This window comes from Hippopotamus amphibius, chromosome 17 (assembly GCF_030028045.1).
Source record: "Hippopotamus amphibius kiboko isolate mHipAmp2 chromosome 17, mHipAmp2.hap2, whole genome shotgun sequence".
NCBI classification, from domain to species: Eukaryota; Metazoa; Chordata; class Mammalia; order Artiodactyla; family Hippopotamidae; genus Hippopotamus; species Hippopotamus amphibius.
The window spans coordinates 57,330,686-57,345,588 of record NC_080202.1 but is presented as its reverse complement, the minus strand read 5'-3'; the positions used below and the strand labels follow the sequence as shown (position 1 = coordinate 57,345,588).

The 14,903-nt window shown below is 44.3% G+C and overlaps 1 protein-coding gene across 1 annotated transcript; it reads right to left on the bottom strand.

Moving 5' to 3' along the window:
- Positions 1-1,235: 1,235 nt before the first annotated feature.
- On the bottom strand, positions 1,236-14,657 carry JPT1 (Jupiter microtubule associated homolog 1). The gene is made up of 5 exons (XM_057716711.1): positions 14,462-14,657; positions 7,916-8,058; positions 7,473-7,570; positions 6,563-6,581; positions 1,236-2,258 (listed from the first exon to the last, which is right to left on the bottom strand). Exons 1-5 carry the CDS (start codon positions 14,515-14,517, stop codon positions 2,110-2,112), a joined length of 465 nt encoding a protein of 154 aa, XP_057572694.1. The 5' UTR covers positions 14,518-14,657; the 3' UTR covers positions 1,236-2,109.
- Positions 14,658-14,903: the final 246 nt, after the last annotated feature.

Sequence of the window (14,903 nt, the reverse complement as noted above, 5' to 3'; positions counted from 1 at the left end):
ACCAATCCACTTGTCACATAACTGTGTAAAAAGTCCAAACTGTCAACAAAATGCTGATTCTTCTGCTATCCTCATTTTAAGATCTTTAACTTCACTTTCTAAACCCTAAACTTCCTAAGTGGAAAATTCGACACCCTTTAGCACACATGTTTATATAGAATTTTCTGAAATATGTAATAGTACTAAAATGACTGACAGGACACCTTTGAACTAGGCACTTACCTTCATAGAATAAAAAACTAAAGCCAAGTTACAAGTTGTGACACAGATCAGGAAAGTCTCTTTCCCAGGAGCTCCACCATTACTGAGAGAGAAGGGTGCAGGTTCCCCACCTCTGAAGTCGAAACAGAAAACTATAACTCAGGTTACTTGTAGGGCTAACCTATTTTAGTGAAACCAGAAAGATCGCATTAGCACAGCTATCGATTCTCCATTTTGCAAAATGCTTTTTACATGATAAGGAAGAAAAACTTATCCCCACAACCTACAATTACCCTTATTCTTCCCAAAGGGATGCCCAGTAAGTCAAATAAGCTGGTGGTTACACACTAGGCTTGGGTCATTTCAATCATGGGAGAGCTTTTAGAGGTGACCTCGTTCAAAGGTCTCACTTTTAAGAAACTGAGCTCCCAGATGACAAACTGAAGGAACACGGCTGGTCAGTAGCAGTTAGACCTAAAAAGCGACTTACAGTGCCCAATTTGGACATTTAATATAGCATGCTGATCTGGAACTTTCTGCCTAGAACCCAGTGAGCTTTCTCCCATCTTCTGTCTCCTACATCACTTGAGAGGACTCAGATGACCCTGTCCCCTTCTATCTCTGTGGACCCTTTCTTCAGAGCCTTTCTTCTTTGACCACCCACCATTGAGAGGCAGCCTACAGGCATGAAAGGACTTAAAATTTTGACTGTCATCACCCAGTATAGGAGGGTAGGTGGTAGAAGAGTCTGAAGTATGTTGGCTGATAATTATTTTGGATACCAATTATCCATATATTATTCCTGTATTCCCAGATATCCATTAATTTTCATTTTGGCATTCTGAGCTCATGCTCTGGCTTTAAATCTGTTTTCTTTAGACAGGAGCCCACTTCTGTCTGGGCCTTCCTTGGTCTGTTTTAACTTTAATGGCTCATCATATGATTGGGTAGCAGCTTGACAGTAACAAAGAAAAAAGCAACTAAGCAGGTAGAACTGCTGAAACAATCTCAAAAAGACAACACAGGACACAGTGTTTCAAAATTTGTACATTGTTTACTTTAAGCAACAGTCCAGGATTGAGAATTACAACACACATTTTAAGGATGAGACTTTCGTTTCATGGTCAAGCACCAGCATCATGCACACAGCTTCAAGTTATCTAAGAAGAGCACTGCCCCCGGGGTCCCTTCACCAGGAAGACCCACTTCCCTGTGGTCCCCGCCCCTGCTTCACCACCTGGAATTCATCAGTTTGAGTGTACATCGAAGCCTTCCTCTGCATGGGAGCAGCAGGCTTTGCTCAGCCAGTCAAGTTAGTATCTGGCTTAAATATTTCGTAAGGTTCAGAAAGAAAAAGTTGTTTGTTTTTTGCTTTGCAGGCGGCAAGGCATGGGGCGCAGGCCTCTGTCACTCCATATGGCACAGGAAGATGCTTTTAGCAAAGGGCACTGACAAGTTAGGGCAACACCAGGTAGGTTCGGCATCAAGACAACCTTGTCTGGGGGCCTGAAGGGACAGCGCCTGTGGACTGTTTACTGGTCTGTCCGATTCAGGCTTGGTAAACCCAAGTAAAGCTGACAAGAAAAGGGTTTTAAAAACCTCAGTACAAAAGATCCTCTAACACATCTGAAACCAAATTATTTGTTCTTAAAAACACGGTACTAAGTGTCACAAAGCTTTCCCTCCAATCTACTACTAGAAAACACTCATGCCAAGGCCTACAGACCCAGAGGAATCAGGACAGACAGAGAACCTGTTCTTCCAAAAAAAAAAAAAAGACAGCAGTACATAAAGTGCTTCCTTTTTAATGAAACAAATCCAAAAGATGTACAGTCAGGCTCAAGTTGTGCAGTTCACAAGCATGGAGAAAACAAAGAAACAAAACGACAGAGTTCAGGGCCGACTGAGCTAACCCAGGACGAGGCTGGACTTGCCGCCAGGGGGGTTTCTCCGGGACGGCACGGGTGCCGGTGCCACTGGGCTGGGCACAGGGGCGGCGGGCACGGGCTTCTCCTCGCTCTGCCCCAGGCTGGCCTGCAAGTCTGTGTCCACGTTTTCTAGGAAAACAGAATGAAATTAAGGCTAATAACTATTGCCAGTGAAGATAAAGAGGTTCAGTTTCTGGGCTTTGGGTTTTTTGTTTTTTGTTTTTTTTCTGAGGATGGTTCAAACCCAGAGCTATAAAGAAGAAACCAATAATCACCAACCATCTGGAGGCCACTATCCAGAATCAACCACTGTTAATGTTTTGCCACGTGTGTCCCCAGGTCTTTTTCTGTGTACGTTCTTTTCTAAATTACATAAATATATGACGACATAAATATTTTAAATGAGAACGTTACAGATAACCTCTAGGTCCCTGACCACCACTCCACCTCCGTGTGGGCCTCCTCTTCCTACACCACTAGTTGTGTGCACTCCTCTAGTCCATTTGTTTTATGTCTATTTTATGTATTTTATTTCCAGCAAATTACACAGAATAGTAGTTATGTTGTATTTCACATAAGTGATGTCCACTTTTTTTTTTTTTTAACTTTTGGAAATTTACCCCACACATGGTCATGACTCACTTGCTTAATTAGTTGCTTTATAATATATACAGAGTATACATGATTAATCCTCTACTGATAGCAAAAAAATTAAAACCAGTCCAATCATTCCGGAACTATAATGCACATACTCTGGAACGTGTGCCCATGGGGACACAAGCCGTCATCTTCAATTTGACCAGATTACACGCCACCTTCCCCAGTGGCTGCACAAGCTCTCCCCCACTGCCTGTGTCAGCGTATGCTCTCCCACATCCTTCCATTTCCACCACTTGATAACCACCTCACCTTAATACCTGCCGAACTGATGGGTGAAAAATACTATTTAAATCCTGTTATATATCACATTTCCATGATTAATGGGTGAGGTTGATTTTTTTTTAACCATACAATATCCAACTGTACAGATATTTATTAAAGAATCTACCTCCCCACCTACTAATTTGTAATTATCTTATTAACCCAGTCACTCCCATCACACTAACCCCACACTTTCCACATTAAAGTCTTAAGAATTAGTGTATTATTATCACACATACACAAAGAGGCACCCTTGGTATAAAAAACTAAACACTAATTTACAAGACTTGGAAGAAAAACTACCTTAAGGTTTAAAGATATTTATTCCCGCCTTTAGTTTAGGAGTTCCCAAACCCTGAAAGTAGTGAAGCAGAAATACTGGTTATGACATATACTATGTAAGAACCTTGGAAACACTCATACTAGACACCAATGAAAAGTACTACGAAAAAATGTACTTTAAGTTCCTCAAGACTAAACATTAAAAGTCCACTTTCCTAAAACCACTTGTAGCAAGTTTTGATTTAGCCAACTGAAACCGAGAAGTCCAAGGAGGAAGTCTTAGATCAGAAACATGACAACATTTTAGAAATATGCTACTGCTGCCTTAAACATTTCATTTAATGAATTTTTGCACCATTCGATAGAACTGACCTCTAAGGCACATAATATTCCATACTCTTCAGCTACAAGTGAAAATTTAGTATGCAGTTTTCCAAGACGACAGCACTCACAGTCATGAACCAGAGCCTGGAGAGGAAGGGTTACCCCTTGGCTTCCTGTTACACAAGAAGCAGGGTCAACATTAAGTACCCAAGTCCTCCAACAAGTGCCCTTAAATAACCTAGGGAAGTATGTCCAATTTACTGCAAACAGGAACAAAACCCAAGAACCCACAATTTAAAGCAATCCAAGATAGATGAATACAGACCATGAACTCAGCCTGAACCAGCACATCAATTCAAGCCGTTTCATTTTTGCTGGGAGGACACAGCCTCCCCACCATCTGGGATCTGACTGAATTCTCCACTGTCTGGGCCGAGCAGCTAATGAGTGCTTCTAGAGGACACAACATTATCTCGCAACTCTACCATGGTAGTCTATTTCCATAAAATGATTTTTAGATAAACAAGCTCATTCCTACCAATCTCATGTTTGTCTTTCATTATTAATGGAACTCTTTTGTCTTTCACTAGATAACATACCAAAAAAGAAAAGGGGGAGGAAAAAAGAACATATGGAGACTAAACAACAGCAGGCCTTAAACTAAAGGCTCATTTGTCCAGTCAGAAATACTCCTGCCAGAGAAGATGGAGGTTTGTTTGTTACTTCATCTCATTAGTCTGTAATAAGTACAGGAATTGAGAGTAAGGGTTTAGAAACTTCTGTGGGACTTCACAGAGAAATCTTTTGTCTATTGAATCCAATAATTTAAAAATGGGGCTTTCGGGACTTCCCTGGCGGCACAGTGGTTAAGAATTCGTCTGCCAATGCAGGGGACACGGGTTCGAGCCCTGGTCCGGGAAGATCCCACGTGCTGCGGAGCAGCTAAGCCTGTGCGTCACAGCTACTGAGCCTGCGCTCTGGAGCCCACAAGCTGCAACTACTGAAGCCCACATGCCTAGAGCCCGTGCTCTGCAACAAGAGGAGCCACCACATGAAAAGCCCGTGCACCGCGATGAAGAGTAGCCCCTCTTGCCACAACTAGGGAAAGCCCATGCACAGCAACGAACATCCAACGCAACCAGTTAATTAATTAAAAAAGAATATCATTCTTAAAAAAAAAAAAATGAGGCTTTAAACAAAAACACTTCCACCCTACTATACATCCTCTACACGCCTGACTTGTCTGCGTCCTTTGGCACATCAACGAGGTAACTGACCAGACACCAATGTCAGAAGAGAAAAAAAATGACTCATCATAAGGATCAGAGAATTAGAACCTCTAGAAGACCATCGAACTTGCCCAACAGCAGGGAAAGACTTCTGCCTAAACTTCCTGGACCTTCTCCCTCTTTCTTCAAGATTTCCAAAGCCCTCCGTGTAGCCATTCCTGTGTTTAATTACCCAACAGATTAAGGCAATATATCCAAACAAAATCCGTTTTATTTCAATTGAGCAGAACAGCTTGGATTTGCAGTGAAGTTGCCAATAGAACTGGGGTCGACCTTTACTCACCAGACATGTCCTGAATGATTATGCTCTTGTCATTTTATGACAAATGAGCTAAAAGTAGCAGCAGTCAGGAACACAGAATAATCAGGTGGCAAAAGTGATGATCATTAAAAAAAAAAAGGAAGGACTTATCAGAATATACAGTTGCATGTGCTATTCACCTGGAGGATCTCTAACACTGAGCTGAGGGGGGCGGTGTTGGGGAGAGAATGAATTATTCGGACAAATGACACATCTTTTCATAACTTCAGAGCTCTCAAACATTGCTCTGGGCTCCCAAAATTTCTAATTATATCCATTGGCCAAAATTAGTGAATAAAGATTAGCTGATTCTTGCTAATTAAGGTCTGACATTAGAAGTATTTCCGAATATGAGAAGCAGCGGAATCAAAAAGCCTAGACTTTCTTTACCTCCAGAACAATCTTTTTAAATGGAACAAGCTGGACAGGAACAATGACTTATACAGCTTCAGTCCAGTGAGAATCTAATCTGTCCGTGGAGGGAAAACCCAGGTAATTCTCACAGCGGTTCAGAAGATTCTCCTCCCATCACGCCCAACAAGAAACAATGAGAAGACAGAAGAGGAATATGATTCTTCTTAAACATTTTTTTTCCTGGAAGACTGACTCGCAAAACATAACGGCAGACAAAGGCCTCGAGGAAGTGGCGTCGCGCTCCGGGACTAGAGTGCCCTGTGCCAGCTGGTGTCGCCGAGTCCACTTTCACCTGACTGCTGCTGCCCGACACGAGGAAACCTCTCATCACACGCACCAGCAACTCTCTGGCACTTGTTAAACAAGTGCCACTAATACGTCAAAGATTTTAAGCAATTAAGCAAATGATCACAGCTCATTTCCACACAGAATTGGTGATACCGGTGCTGAGGATTTACAGCTGCCCACTAAGTCATCATTCACAAAGTCACAGGGTTACCGGTGTCTTGCTGAGTAAGCACCTCAGTATAAAATCAAACAAACTTTGTAAATTAAATGCTGAGGGCTGAGCTTAAAATGCCAGAGACTTTTACTAAAAAGCTCTCATTGAGTGTAACAAATACCGACCTGATTAACGGTGGTCTGTTCTTAAAGGATTCTCCAGTGGTTTTCCTTTCTAGTACGTTCCTAGCGTTGCTCTCACTGCTGGCCGATACCAAGTGTGGCCACGCTGGCTAGCTTTCCAGTTTCATTTTGCTTTCCTCTCCACCCAGAGAGTGCTGGCACTTGGGGCAAAGCCAGGTTCACTCCCCAGTCTCTTTCCCCAAGACATGACTTGAATCAAAATTCCAATCTATTCTAACATTTACAGAACCAGAAAATACTTTTCCAGAAGTACTCACCATGAACGTCACCGTCTCCCTGGAAAAGAAAAAAAGCAACAATTTACTTCAGATTTTCATTTTGCCGCACACAAAGAAAACAGAGTTCAGAGAGTCTACTGTCTATTTGAAGCTAAATGTGAAGTTCTGCTTTGATGTAATCAAGTTCAGGGTCATGCTGCCATTACAATAAGCAACCTTTATTCAACCTGGGACAATGGTACACAAAAATGTTTGGGGGCAAATTGTCCCAGTGCCAGTAACATGCCCAAAACTTTAACATTTACGCTGATGACCTAATATCAAGTAGCATTTCAGAGAATCTTTTATCAGAACTGGTAGACCTATCCTTCCACCCTCCCCCTTTCTTCTAATCTAGCTGTTGAAGGGCCTCCAACAATTCCAAAGCCCTTCTACAGGTCTCCCCACACTTATGGCTGATGCTTTCATGTGCTCTGAGGTCCCTACTCAGGGGGACACCCTACCAAGCTTTCCAGACACACACGTGGGGCTCAGGGGCCGTGCTCACTTGCAGACAACCAGTGGTAGCACTGTGCTACAGCCTCCTGGATTTCAGCTCAAAACAGCTGGGCAACATTTGCCAACAACTCAGTCCTTGAGCTCAGATATGCTACCACGTGTGAGATACACAGAAGTGTTAGTGGTCCAGTTTCAAAAATCCATACTGAAGGACAGAGACTAACTCTGATGGCAGCAGAGACATGTGAACAGAGCAAGATCCCATTAACTCACCTTTCTGGCTTACTCTATCAGTCTCCCATCACCAGTATGGTCAGTCCCTTTCCTAAGTACCTCTACATAAAACTCCAGTGGCCGGTCTTAGTACAATGGCGGGGGGGGGGAGGTGGAATTAATTTCTAAACTGTGTAAACCTCAACGCCTGTCTCTCCCCCCATATTGTCACACTGACCTTCAGATCTAAGAAGTCTCCAGAGTTTGCTTCAGAAGAGTTCCTTCTCTGGGGTCCAGATGACTCAGAATCTTCCCGGCCACCACTAGACTTGGCACCTGAATCAAAATATACTTTCTTGAGGAATACAATGGAAAGACCTAAAGCAAAACGCTATTTATGGAGTTAGTCTCATATTACAGCATGAGCAAACGGTGTTTGGGAGCGATGGCGTAAGAATTCTGCAGAGGGGCTAAATAAATAACCCAGACTGACGGCAGTGCTCATTCTGATCCATTTCACACACGCTCGGTGCTTCCTGTTTCAGTCCCCGTCTCTCCTCCCAAGACAAGCTTTAACTGTTTCTCATGATTAAGCTAGATTTTACTCAGCTGCACAAAACCACCTGTGGTGGTTCTGCTGGGTCCAACCCTTTGACCAGGGATCACAGATACTAGCAGTACCTGCCGACTTGGCCCAGGAAGGGGGATTCTCCTCAGGTGTCCCAAAGATGCTAGAGGCCATTTTGTTCCTCCTCACAGGTTGTTCTGTTGGTTCATCAAAACCTAACGAAAAATTGGATCCACCACCTGGAGGCCGCAAAACCCTAGGAATGAGGGCGAAACGTCAATTTCAGATCAGATCAAAACACTTCTTGGCACACATGTTTTCAAACACCTTTCATTTCAGTTCTTCCGTCTGCTCGTTCCACCTACCCTCCACAAAAGAGAGCTGCTAATGGGAAAATTAGGAATTGATTCCATTGTGGTATAAATCCAGTGCTGGGCGTTAAGGTCTGAAATCCTGCTCTGTAGTATCTGTGGTGAGGCTGTGCATCACACAAGGCAGCTGAAACAGCCGGAAAGCACCCGCAGCAGGCGGCTCGGCATCCCTTCTTAGGAAAAGGCAGAAGCTTAACAGAGCTTGTCTGCTGGGCTCAGCTGGACACATTTGCAAAGAAGTTTAGAAGCACATCTTATTTATTTAAAAAAAAATGGTCTGGGGGCCTTTCCCGATGGTCCAGTGGTGGAGAATCCACCTCCCACTGCAGAGGATGCGGGTTCGATCCCTGCATTGCGCAACTAAGATCCCACATGCCACGGGGCAACTAAGCCTGTGCGCCACAACTACTGAGCCCATGTGCTGCAATTACTGAAGCCCATGCACCTAGAGCCCATGCTCTGCAACAAGAGAAGCCACCACAATGAGAAGCCCGCGCACCTCAACAGAAGAGTAGCCCCCGCTCGTCACAACTAGAGAAAGCCGTGTGCAGCAATAAAGACCCAACACAGCCAAAAAGATTAAAAAAAAGAAAAGTCAACTTGACCAATTTAGAAGCCCAAGGAAAGTTGGTAATAGTCTTTCCCATCTCAGCATGACTCACAAGCCCTGTTTCCACACTTCTACCTCACTGTTCTCGTTAATCATCATGAGTGATCAGCTACAAGGAGAACGTCAACGAGAAGTTTAGGACTCCGTAGCATGTTCTGTAGCCATGCACCTTTAGACACCATCTATAGCTTTTTTGTTTAACAAGGAAATACAGCACTTTCACATTTCCAAGTCTTCCTGCCACAGGTTGACCAATCTGCCCCCTCCTTGGAAAAACTCAATTTAATGTGTCCTGTCACCACTCAAAACATAGAAAATCTCCAACTACAGATTCAATTCCTTTATTGGTGATGGGAGTGGTCTATTTTTCTATTTCTTAAATCATTTTGAGTTAAGAAACATTTTTTTAGGAAGGTGTCCATTTCATTCAAGTTACCAAATAAATACGACTGTCATTTGTAAACTCAACTCTTTATATTAGAAAAGAAACGGGCTTGCCATATATACATTAGTAATAAAAAAAATCAAATTGTACACTTAAAAAAAAAGGAAAAATTAAACACTTTAGGTATAAACTCTCTTCTAAGTACCCCTCCAGAGGCATTCCCAAGTTTTTATTTTTCACTATTGTTCCGTTCTAAATATTTTCTCATTTCCATTACTTTCTTCTTTGACCCATAAATCATTTAAAAGTGCATTTGTAAGTTTTCAAACATAAGGTCTTTCTAGTTCACTGATTTCTGGCTTTTCATTACAACACAGATGAAGTCTGTGTGACATGTTTCTTTGAAATTGGATAAGATGTGCTTTATGGCTTAATATGTGGTCAATTTTGTAAATCTTCTATATGTGCTTGAAAACAATGTGTACCTGCCAATATTCTATACATCTACTAGATTAAGCCTGTTAATTGAGTTGCTCAAATCTACTGATTATTAAATATGTTTTATCAATTACTGAGATTCTGTTACCAACTTCTACTACAATAGGGGTTTTGTCAGTTTCTCCTTAGGACTCTGCCAAGGTAGAGTTCTCTCTCAAAAAGCCCACAGTCCAGTAGTTAGGACTCCGCACTTCCACTGCAGGGAGCATGTGGTCCATCCCTGGTCAGGGAACTAAGATCCCCCAAGCCTCATGGGCGGGGAGTGGGGGTGTGTGGGTGGGGATGGGATGGGGGAGGGGAGGACTACCACTGGAGTACTTTAGTTCAGTAGGGAGAACTGCATTGGGTTAACTGGTGAGTCATTTTGATTAAAGTAACAAACAATATATATATACTCCTAACTTACTTCATTTACCAAAATAAGTTCCAGCCAGGTCAAATATTTCAATTTAAAGCCTAAGACAAAAATATTAAAAGAAAACATGTACGAATATGGTCCTAGTCTTGAAGAAAAGGGCCTTCCTTCCAAGCACAAGATGAAAGCCAGAAACCATGAAAAACAGACAGATCAAACTTGGCAAAAATACACATATTGGATAAAAGATAATATAAATGCTTTTAAAAATAATTAAAAGAATCATGAGGAAAATGGACAAAAGGTAAACAATAAAAAAAATAGTGTCTAAACATTAAAAATTCAAATTCACAAGCAAATAAATGAAATTTAAAACAAGGATATATTTTTTGCTTATTAGGCTCGTAAAAATGAAAAAAAATGCCAATTTTCAGCATGAATTAAAGTGTGAGAATATAAATTTGCACAAACTAAAGAACATTTTGATAAAACGTATCAAATGTTTGTTTGCATCTTCTATGAACCAGCGTTTGAGAAATTATCCTAAATAGATAATCAAACATATGTACAAGGATACTTGCAGATGTAGGGTTGGTTACGCCTAAGCAGAACACAAGGAAACTGCACAAACTCCACCTCTCACCCATATCTACTTCTTACCATCTTCTCCAACCCAGTCAGGCCACTTTCTTCACTGTTCCAGGAACTGTTCTGGCTTATCTCTACCTTGGAGTATTTACTCCCATATTTCCTCCTGCCTGGAGCACTCTCCACCCTTTCCCTGGTGGCTAGTTCAGAATCCAGCCCAATTCTTAAACCTCCACCTCCTCCATGAAGCCCTCCATGACCTTTAAGCATAAGTAGGACACTGAGAGGAAAGCATGCTTTCCTCCTTCTGGTTGTCAGCTCTTTCTGTAAAGGGCCAAATGATAAATATTTGGGGCTTGTTGGTCATTCGGACTTTTACAACTATTCAGCTCCGTCACGTGGCACCATGGCAGCCACAGACAACACGAAAATTAATGAGTGCAGCTATGTTCCAATAAAACTTTATTTATGGATACTGAAATTTGATTTTTCATGTCATTTTCACAAGTCATGAAAGATTCTTCTCCTTGCCTTTTTCAACCATTTATAAATGTACAAATCAGGTAGCAGCTGGCCTTGGCTCTTGGGTGGGAGTACACTGGGCTCTGCTCTATCTAGTTCAACAAACAGCCTCAGTTTTTAAGAGAACAAAGTTGGGCCCTGAAAAGTTCTAAGTCAATTGCCCAACATTAGTTAAGTGACAGAGATGGGGCCAAACCCCAAATCCTCCCTCTCTGGCAGGCACATGCAAAGTGCTCAAAGCCATTTTTCTCTTTAAACTTCATACAAACCTATGTGGTTGGTGCTCTGATTGCTTTTCCTGTTTTCTAGTCTTAGACTAAGTATATTTCTTATATGCATCCTCTACATAAGAGGATCCTCTAGCATCCTCCCCTAAATCTAATATTCATGTCTGTGTCCACAGTAAAATCCAATACTTAATTTACACTAAATTAAAATTTCATTATTTTCCCTGTGGGGGGTGGGGAAGACCCATTGTATGCTTTTATACCACGGAAAACATTTAAAATTTCACTTGTTTCTAAGTCTCGAATTAAATATCCACTTAGATTAAATTCATTATATGAATTAAGATAAATGTGTTCAGGCATACCTCGTAAAGATAATTTTAGGTTTGCTAATTAAATTGTTTAAATCATAATTAAAGGTATGTTATAAATTCTTAATAGTCGTTCTCTTATGTTAAAGTTAGAAGTGACTATGTTTTTATCATTTGTACCTCAAATCAACAGCCACTTGAAATGTTATAATCAAAATTAACTTGCTTCAGGGACTTCCCTGGTGGTCCCCTGGTTAGGGCTCTGTGCTTCCACAGCAGGGGGCAGGGGGCACGGGGGGGGGGGGGGGGGGGGGGGCCGGTTCAGGGAACTAAGATCCCAAAACAAAAAAACAAAATCAACTTGCTTTACTGTCATCGCCTTCATTCCCCAGAGATTAGAATGAATTCCTTACTATTATAATTAAATTCCCATGAATTTTATCAGCCAGATGAAAATCTTCAGAACCCTAATGGGCCAGGAAATATTTTTTTGGCCTTAAAAAAGAAAAAAAGACACTAGAACCCAATCACCAACTTAAAAAGAAAGTCAAAGCTCTGACCGGCCCAACTTTTTAAAGGTCTGTGTTCCTCTTGCAATAGCAGGTACTACCTACTCCGATGACGTCAGTGTTGTAGAGCCCATTTGTAACAGCGAGACATCCCCAAACAAAGGATTTGGATCATAAGACAGAAATTTTTTTTTTTAAGATCCTGCTGTTTTTTTCTGAACTATGTATATGCTGACTAGATCAAGATTACATATTTGAGACTCAACAAAAATGTGTCCATGTACTACAGATAGCAATTTTCAAAAAATTACTTTTTTTCTTTCTTCTCTCTGTAAGTCCCAGAGTTCCCATATGATCTTTGCAGATCATTCCCTACCAGACCAAATTTATAATGTGTTTAGAGAGCCAGGAAAATGTTACTGGAGAAAAGAAGTTTAAAAGAATTAGATGAGATTATACCGGAAGGAAAGGTAAGAAGTAAATAAAAGGATAATGCTACAGTCTTTAGATGACAGTATTTGAGGGAAACTGATGACAAAAGGTGAATTAAAACATTTATTTTGCAGACCCAAAATCACTTACATCTCACATTTCAAAGACACAAATCAGAAAACTAGTGTGAGGATTCATTTGACCTGGTTACTTAAATTCTTTATGAAGCACTAAACTGCACTCAACCCCAAAGGATAAAACCTCAGATTTTTTAATGTAATGTGTAAATTTTCACACTCTAATCACTACAGTATGACCAGCATAAAGTTGACCTCATGGCACAAAATGACAAAACCGAGGTTCAATTTGATCCGGTGTCCTCTGAAAAAAAATGATCTCACTGGAAGGATGACAACAGAAGAGGGAGTGACCAATGTTTCTGTAGCTCTATCCTACTCAAGTTCCCCTTCCTCCCGGTAACACACTGATTCAGTTTTTTAAACCTTTCTTTTCTACATTTTTAAAGGGAAAGGGATGAGCTGAAAAGGAACGTGGTTTCCAACACTCCCTCCTAAGACTCACTGGTGAGGCCTGCTTTTTGTCCCCAAGGACTCCAACCCCGTGAGACACTGCTATTTCACGGCTGTCTTCTTAGCCCCACAAAATGGCTCCCTTTGTGCCACTTGCCCAGGACCCCAAGGCTGGCCACACATGACTGCAGGTCATGATCAGTGGAGAAGGAATGCTCAGAAAAAGTGGAATCTAAGCTTCCTCTACGCCTTGAACAGGATCCCAGAGATGCCTGTATCCCACCTTAAAGAACAGCGTGCATGCAATTAGCCGAGACAATGTGGGCATATTCCTCCGCATCCAAACCCTTCCACCAAGTTAGGCAAGGGCTTGGAAAAGGGACCCTCCCCGTCCAAACACCGTGCCCAGTGCCCCCTTCCCCAAATGCAGTGGCAAGCGTGGCCAGAGAGGCTCCGGCTACGCAGGTGGAGATAATACGGAAGAGACAATGGATGTCTCCGGCCCCGCCCAAGAGCAGGAAACCTCCTCCTGCACGGGAACCGGGGCCAGAGGTGAACGCATTTGGCAAACGTCAAAGGGGGAAGCGAAAGAGGTGGGATGCAGAGACCGAGGTCCGAAGGTTTGAGCGCAGAAAACCCACTTGGAACGACTGGCTCCCCCTCCCGCTCGGAGGTGGGCGCGGGAGGGGAAGGAGCAGGGGTCTTTCCTTTGTTAGCAGAGGGGAGGCACTTCGAGGAGGGCTGACGATTGGGTCCTGAACGGGGGTGGGGGGTCGCGATGACCAGCCCCACCCGAACACAAATGCCACCTGCCGGGCGGACCCGAGCGGCTAGGAGCCCGCCCGACCCGATCGCTGCGGCTGCAGGATCGGAGCGCCACCCCGGGCGCGGGGCCGCCGGCTGCCCCGGGCAAGAGGCGGCGGCGCGTGGGCGGGGGTGGGACAATGGGGCCGCATCCAGGTGCCCCGCGGGCTGCCCGCGCCCCCGGGGCGCAAGACCACCGCCCTGGGGCCGAGACGGCCGCGCCGCCAAAGGGAGAAAGCGAGCCCTCTAGGCACGTCCCGACTGACGCGAACCCGCCGCGCCGCGGGCGCCAGCGGCCCCGGCCCCCCGCTCCTGGGCAAGGAATGAATGGGCGAGGAGGAGGAATCGGGCGGGGCCGGCGCGTCAGGCTCGCCGGCGGCACAAAGGCGGAGTCGGTGGCCGAGCCCCGCCGCCCGGCCGGGCGCGAGCGCAGCGCCCCGGGCACGTCACCCCCAACGACCGGCCGCCAGGCCCGCCGGGCCCCCCGGGCGGCGGCCCTCCCGCCCCTGAGCCTCACCGGGAGCTATTCCTGCTGTTGGGGTCGACGCCCTTGAAGGTGGTGGTGGTGGTCATGGCGCCGAGGAGCGAGGTAGGCTGGCGCGCGAGCGGAGCGCTGGAAGGGTCAGGTCTGAGGGGCGCAGAGCACCTCCACAGCCCGGGAGCCGGCGACCGCTGCAGGACCCTCCGCCGCCGTTTGTCTGCCGGACCGCCGCCTTTATAGGGCTCGGAAGCCCCGCCCCCGTCCCGGCGACATTGGCCGATTCAAAAGGCCCTGTTCACTCCTATTGGCCCACTGGAGTGCCAAGCACCCTGCGGCGTCACTACTGGCTGAGGCGGCCCCTGCTCAGCCTAAACCCGCCCCCTTCCTTGTCAGGGACGGTCTGGGGAAGTTTCCCCTCCCCCACCCCCAAATCTCGGAGATGATTGGACAAAAGACAAACCTGCCTCGCGCTCGGTAC

Bases quoted from the DNA above. Each gene is read 5' to 3' on its own strand.
- JPT1 (XM_057716711.1), bottom strand. From the start codon at position 14,517: ATGACCACCACCACCACCTTCAAGGGCGTCGACCCCAACAGCAGGAAT. The intron at 8,059-14,461 runs GTGAGGCTCAGG...CCTCATTCCTAG, and splicing joins AACAGCAGGAATAGCTCCCG to GGTTTTGCGGCCTCCAGGTG. The intron at 7,571-7,915 runs GTACTGCTAGTA...ATTTTGATTCAG, and splicing joins TTCCTGGGCCAAGTCGGCAG to GTGCCAAGTCTAGTGGTGGC.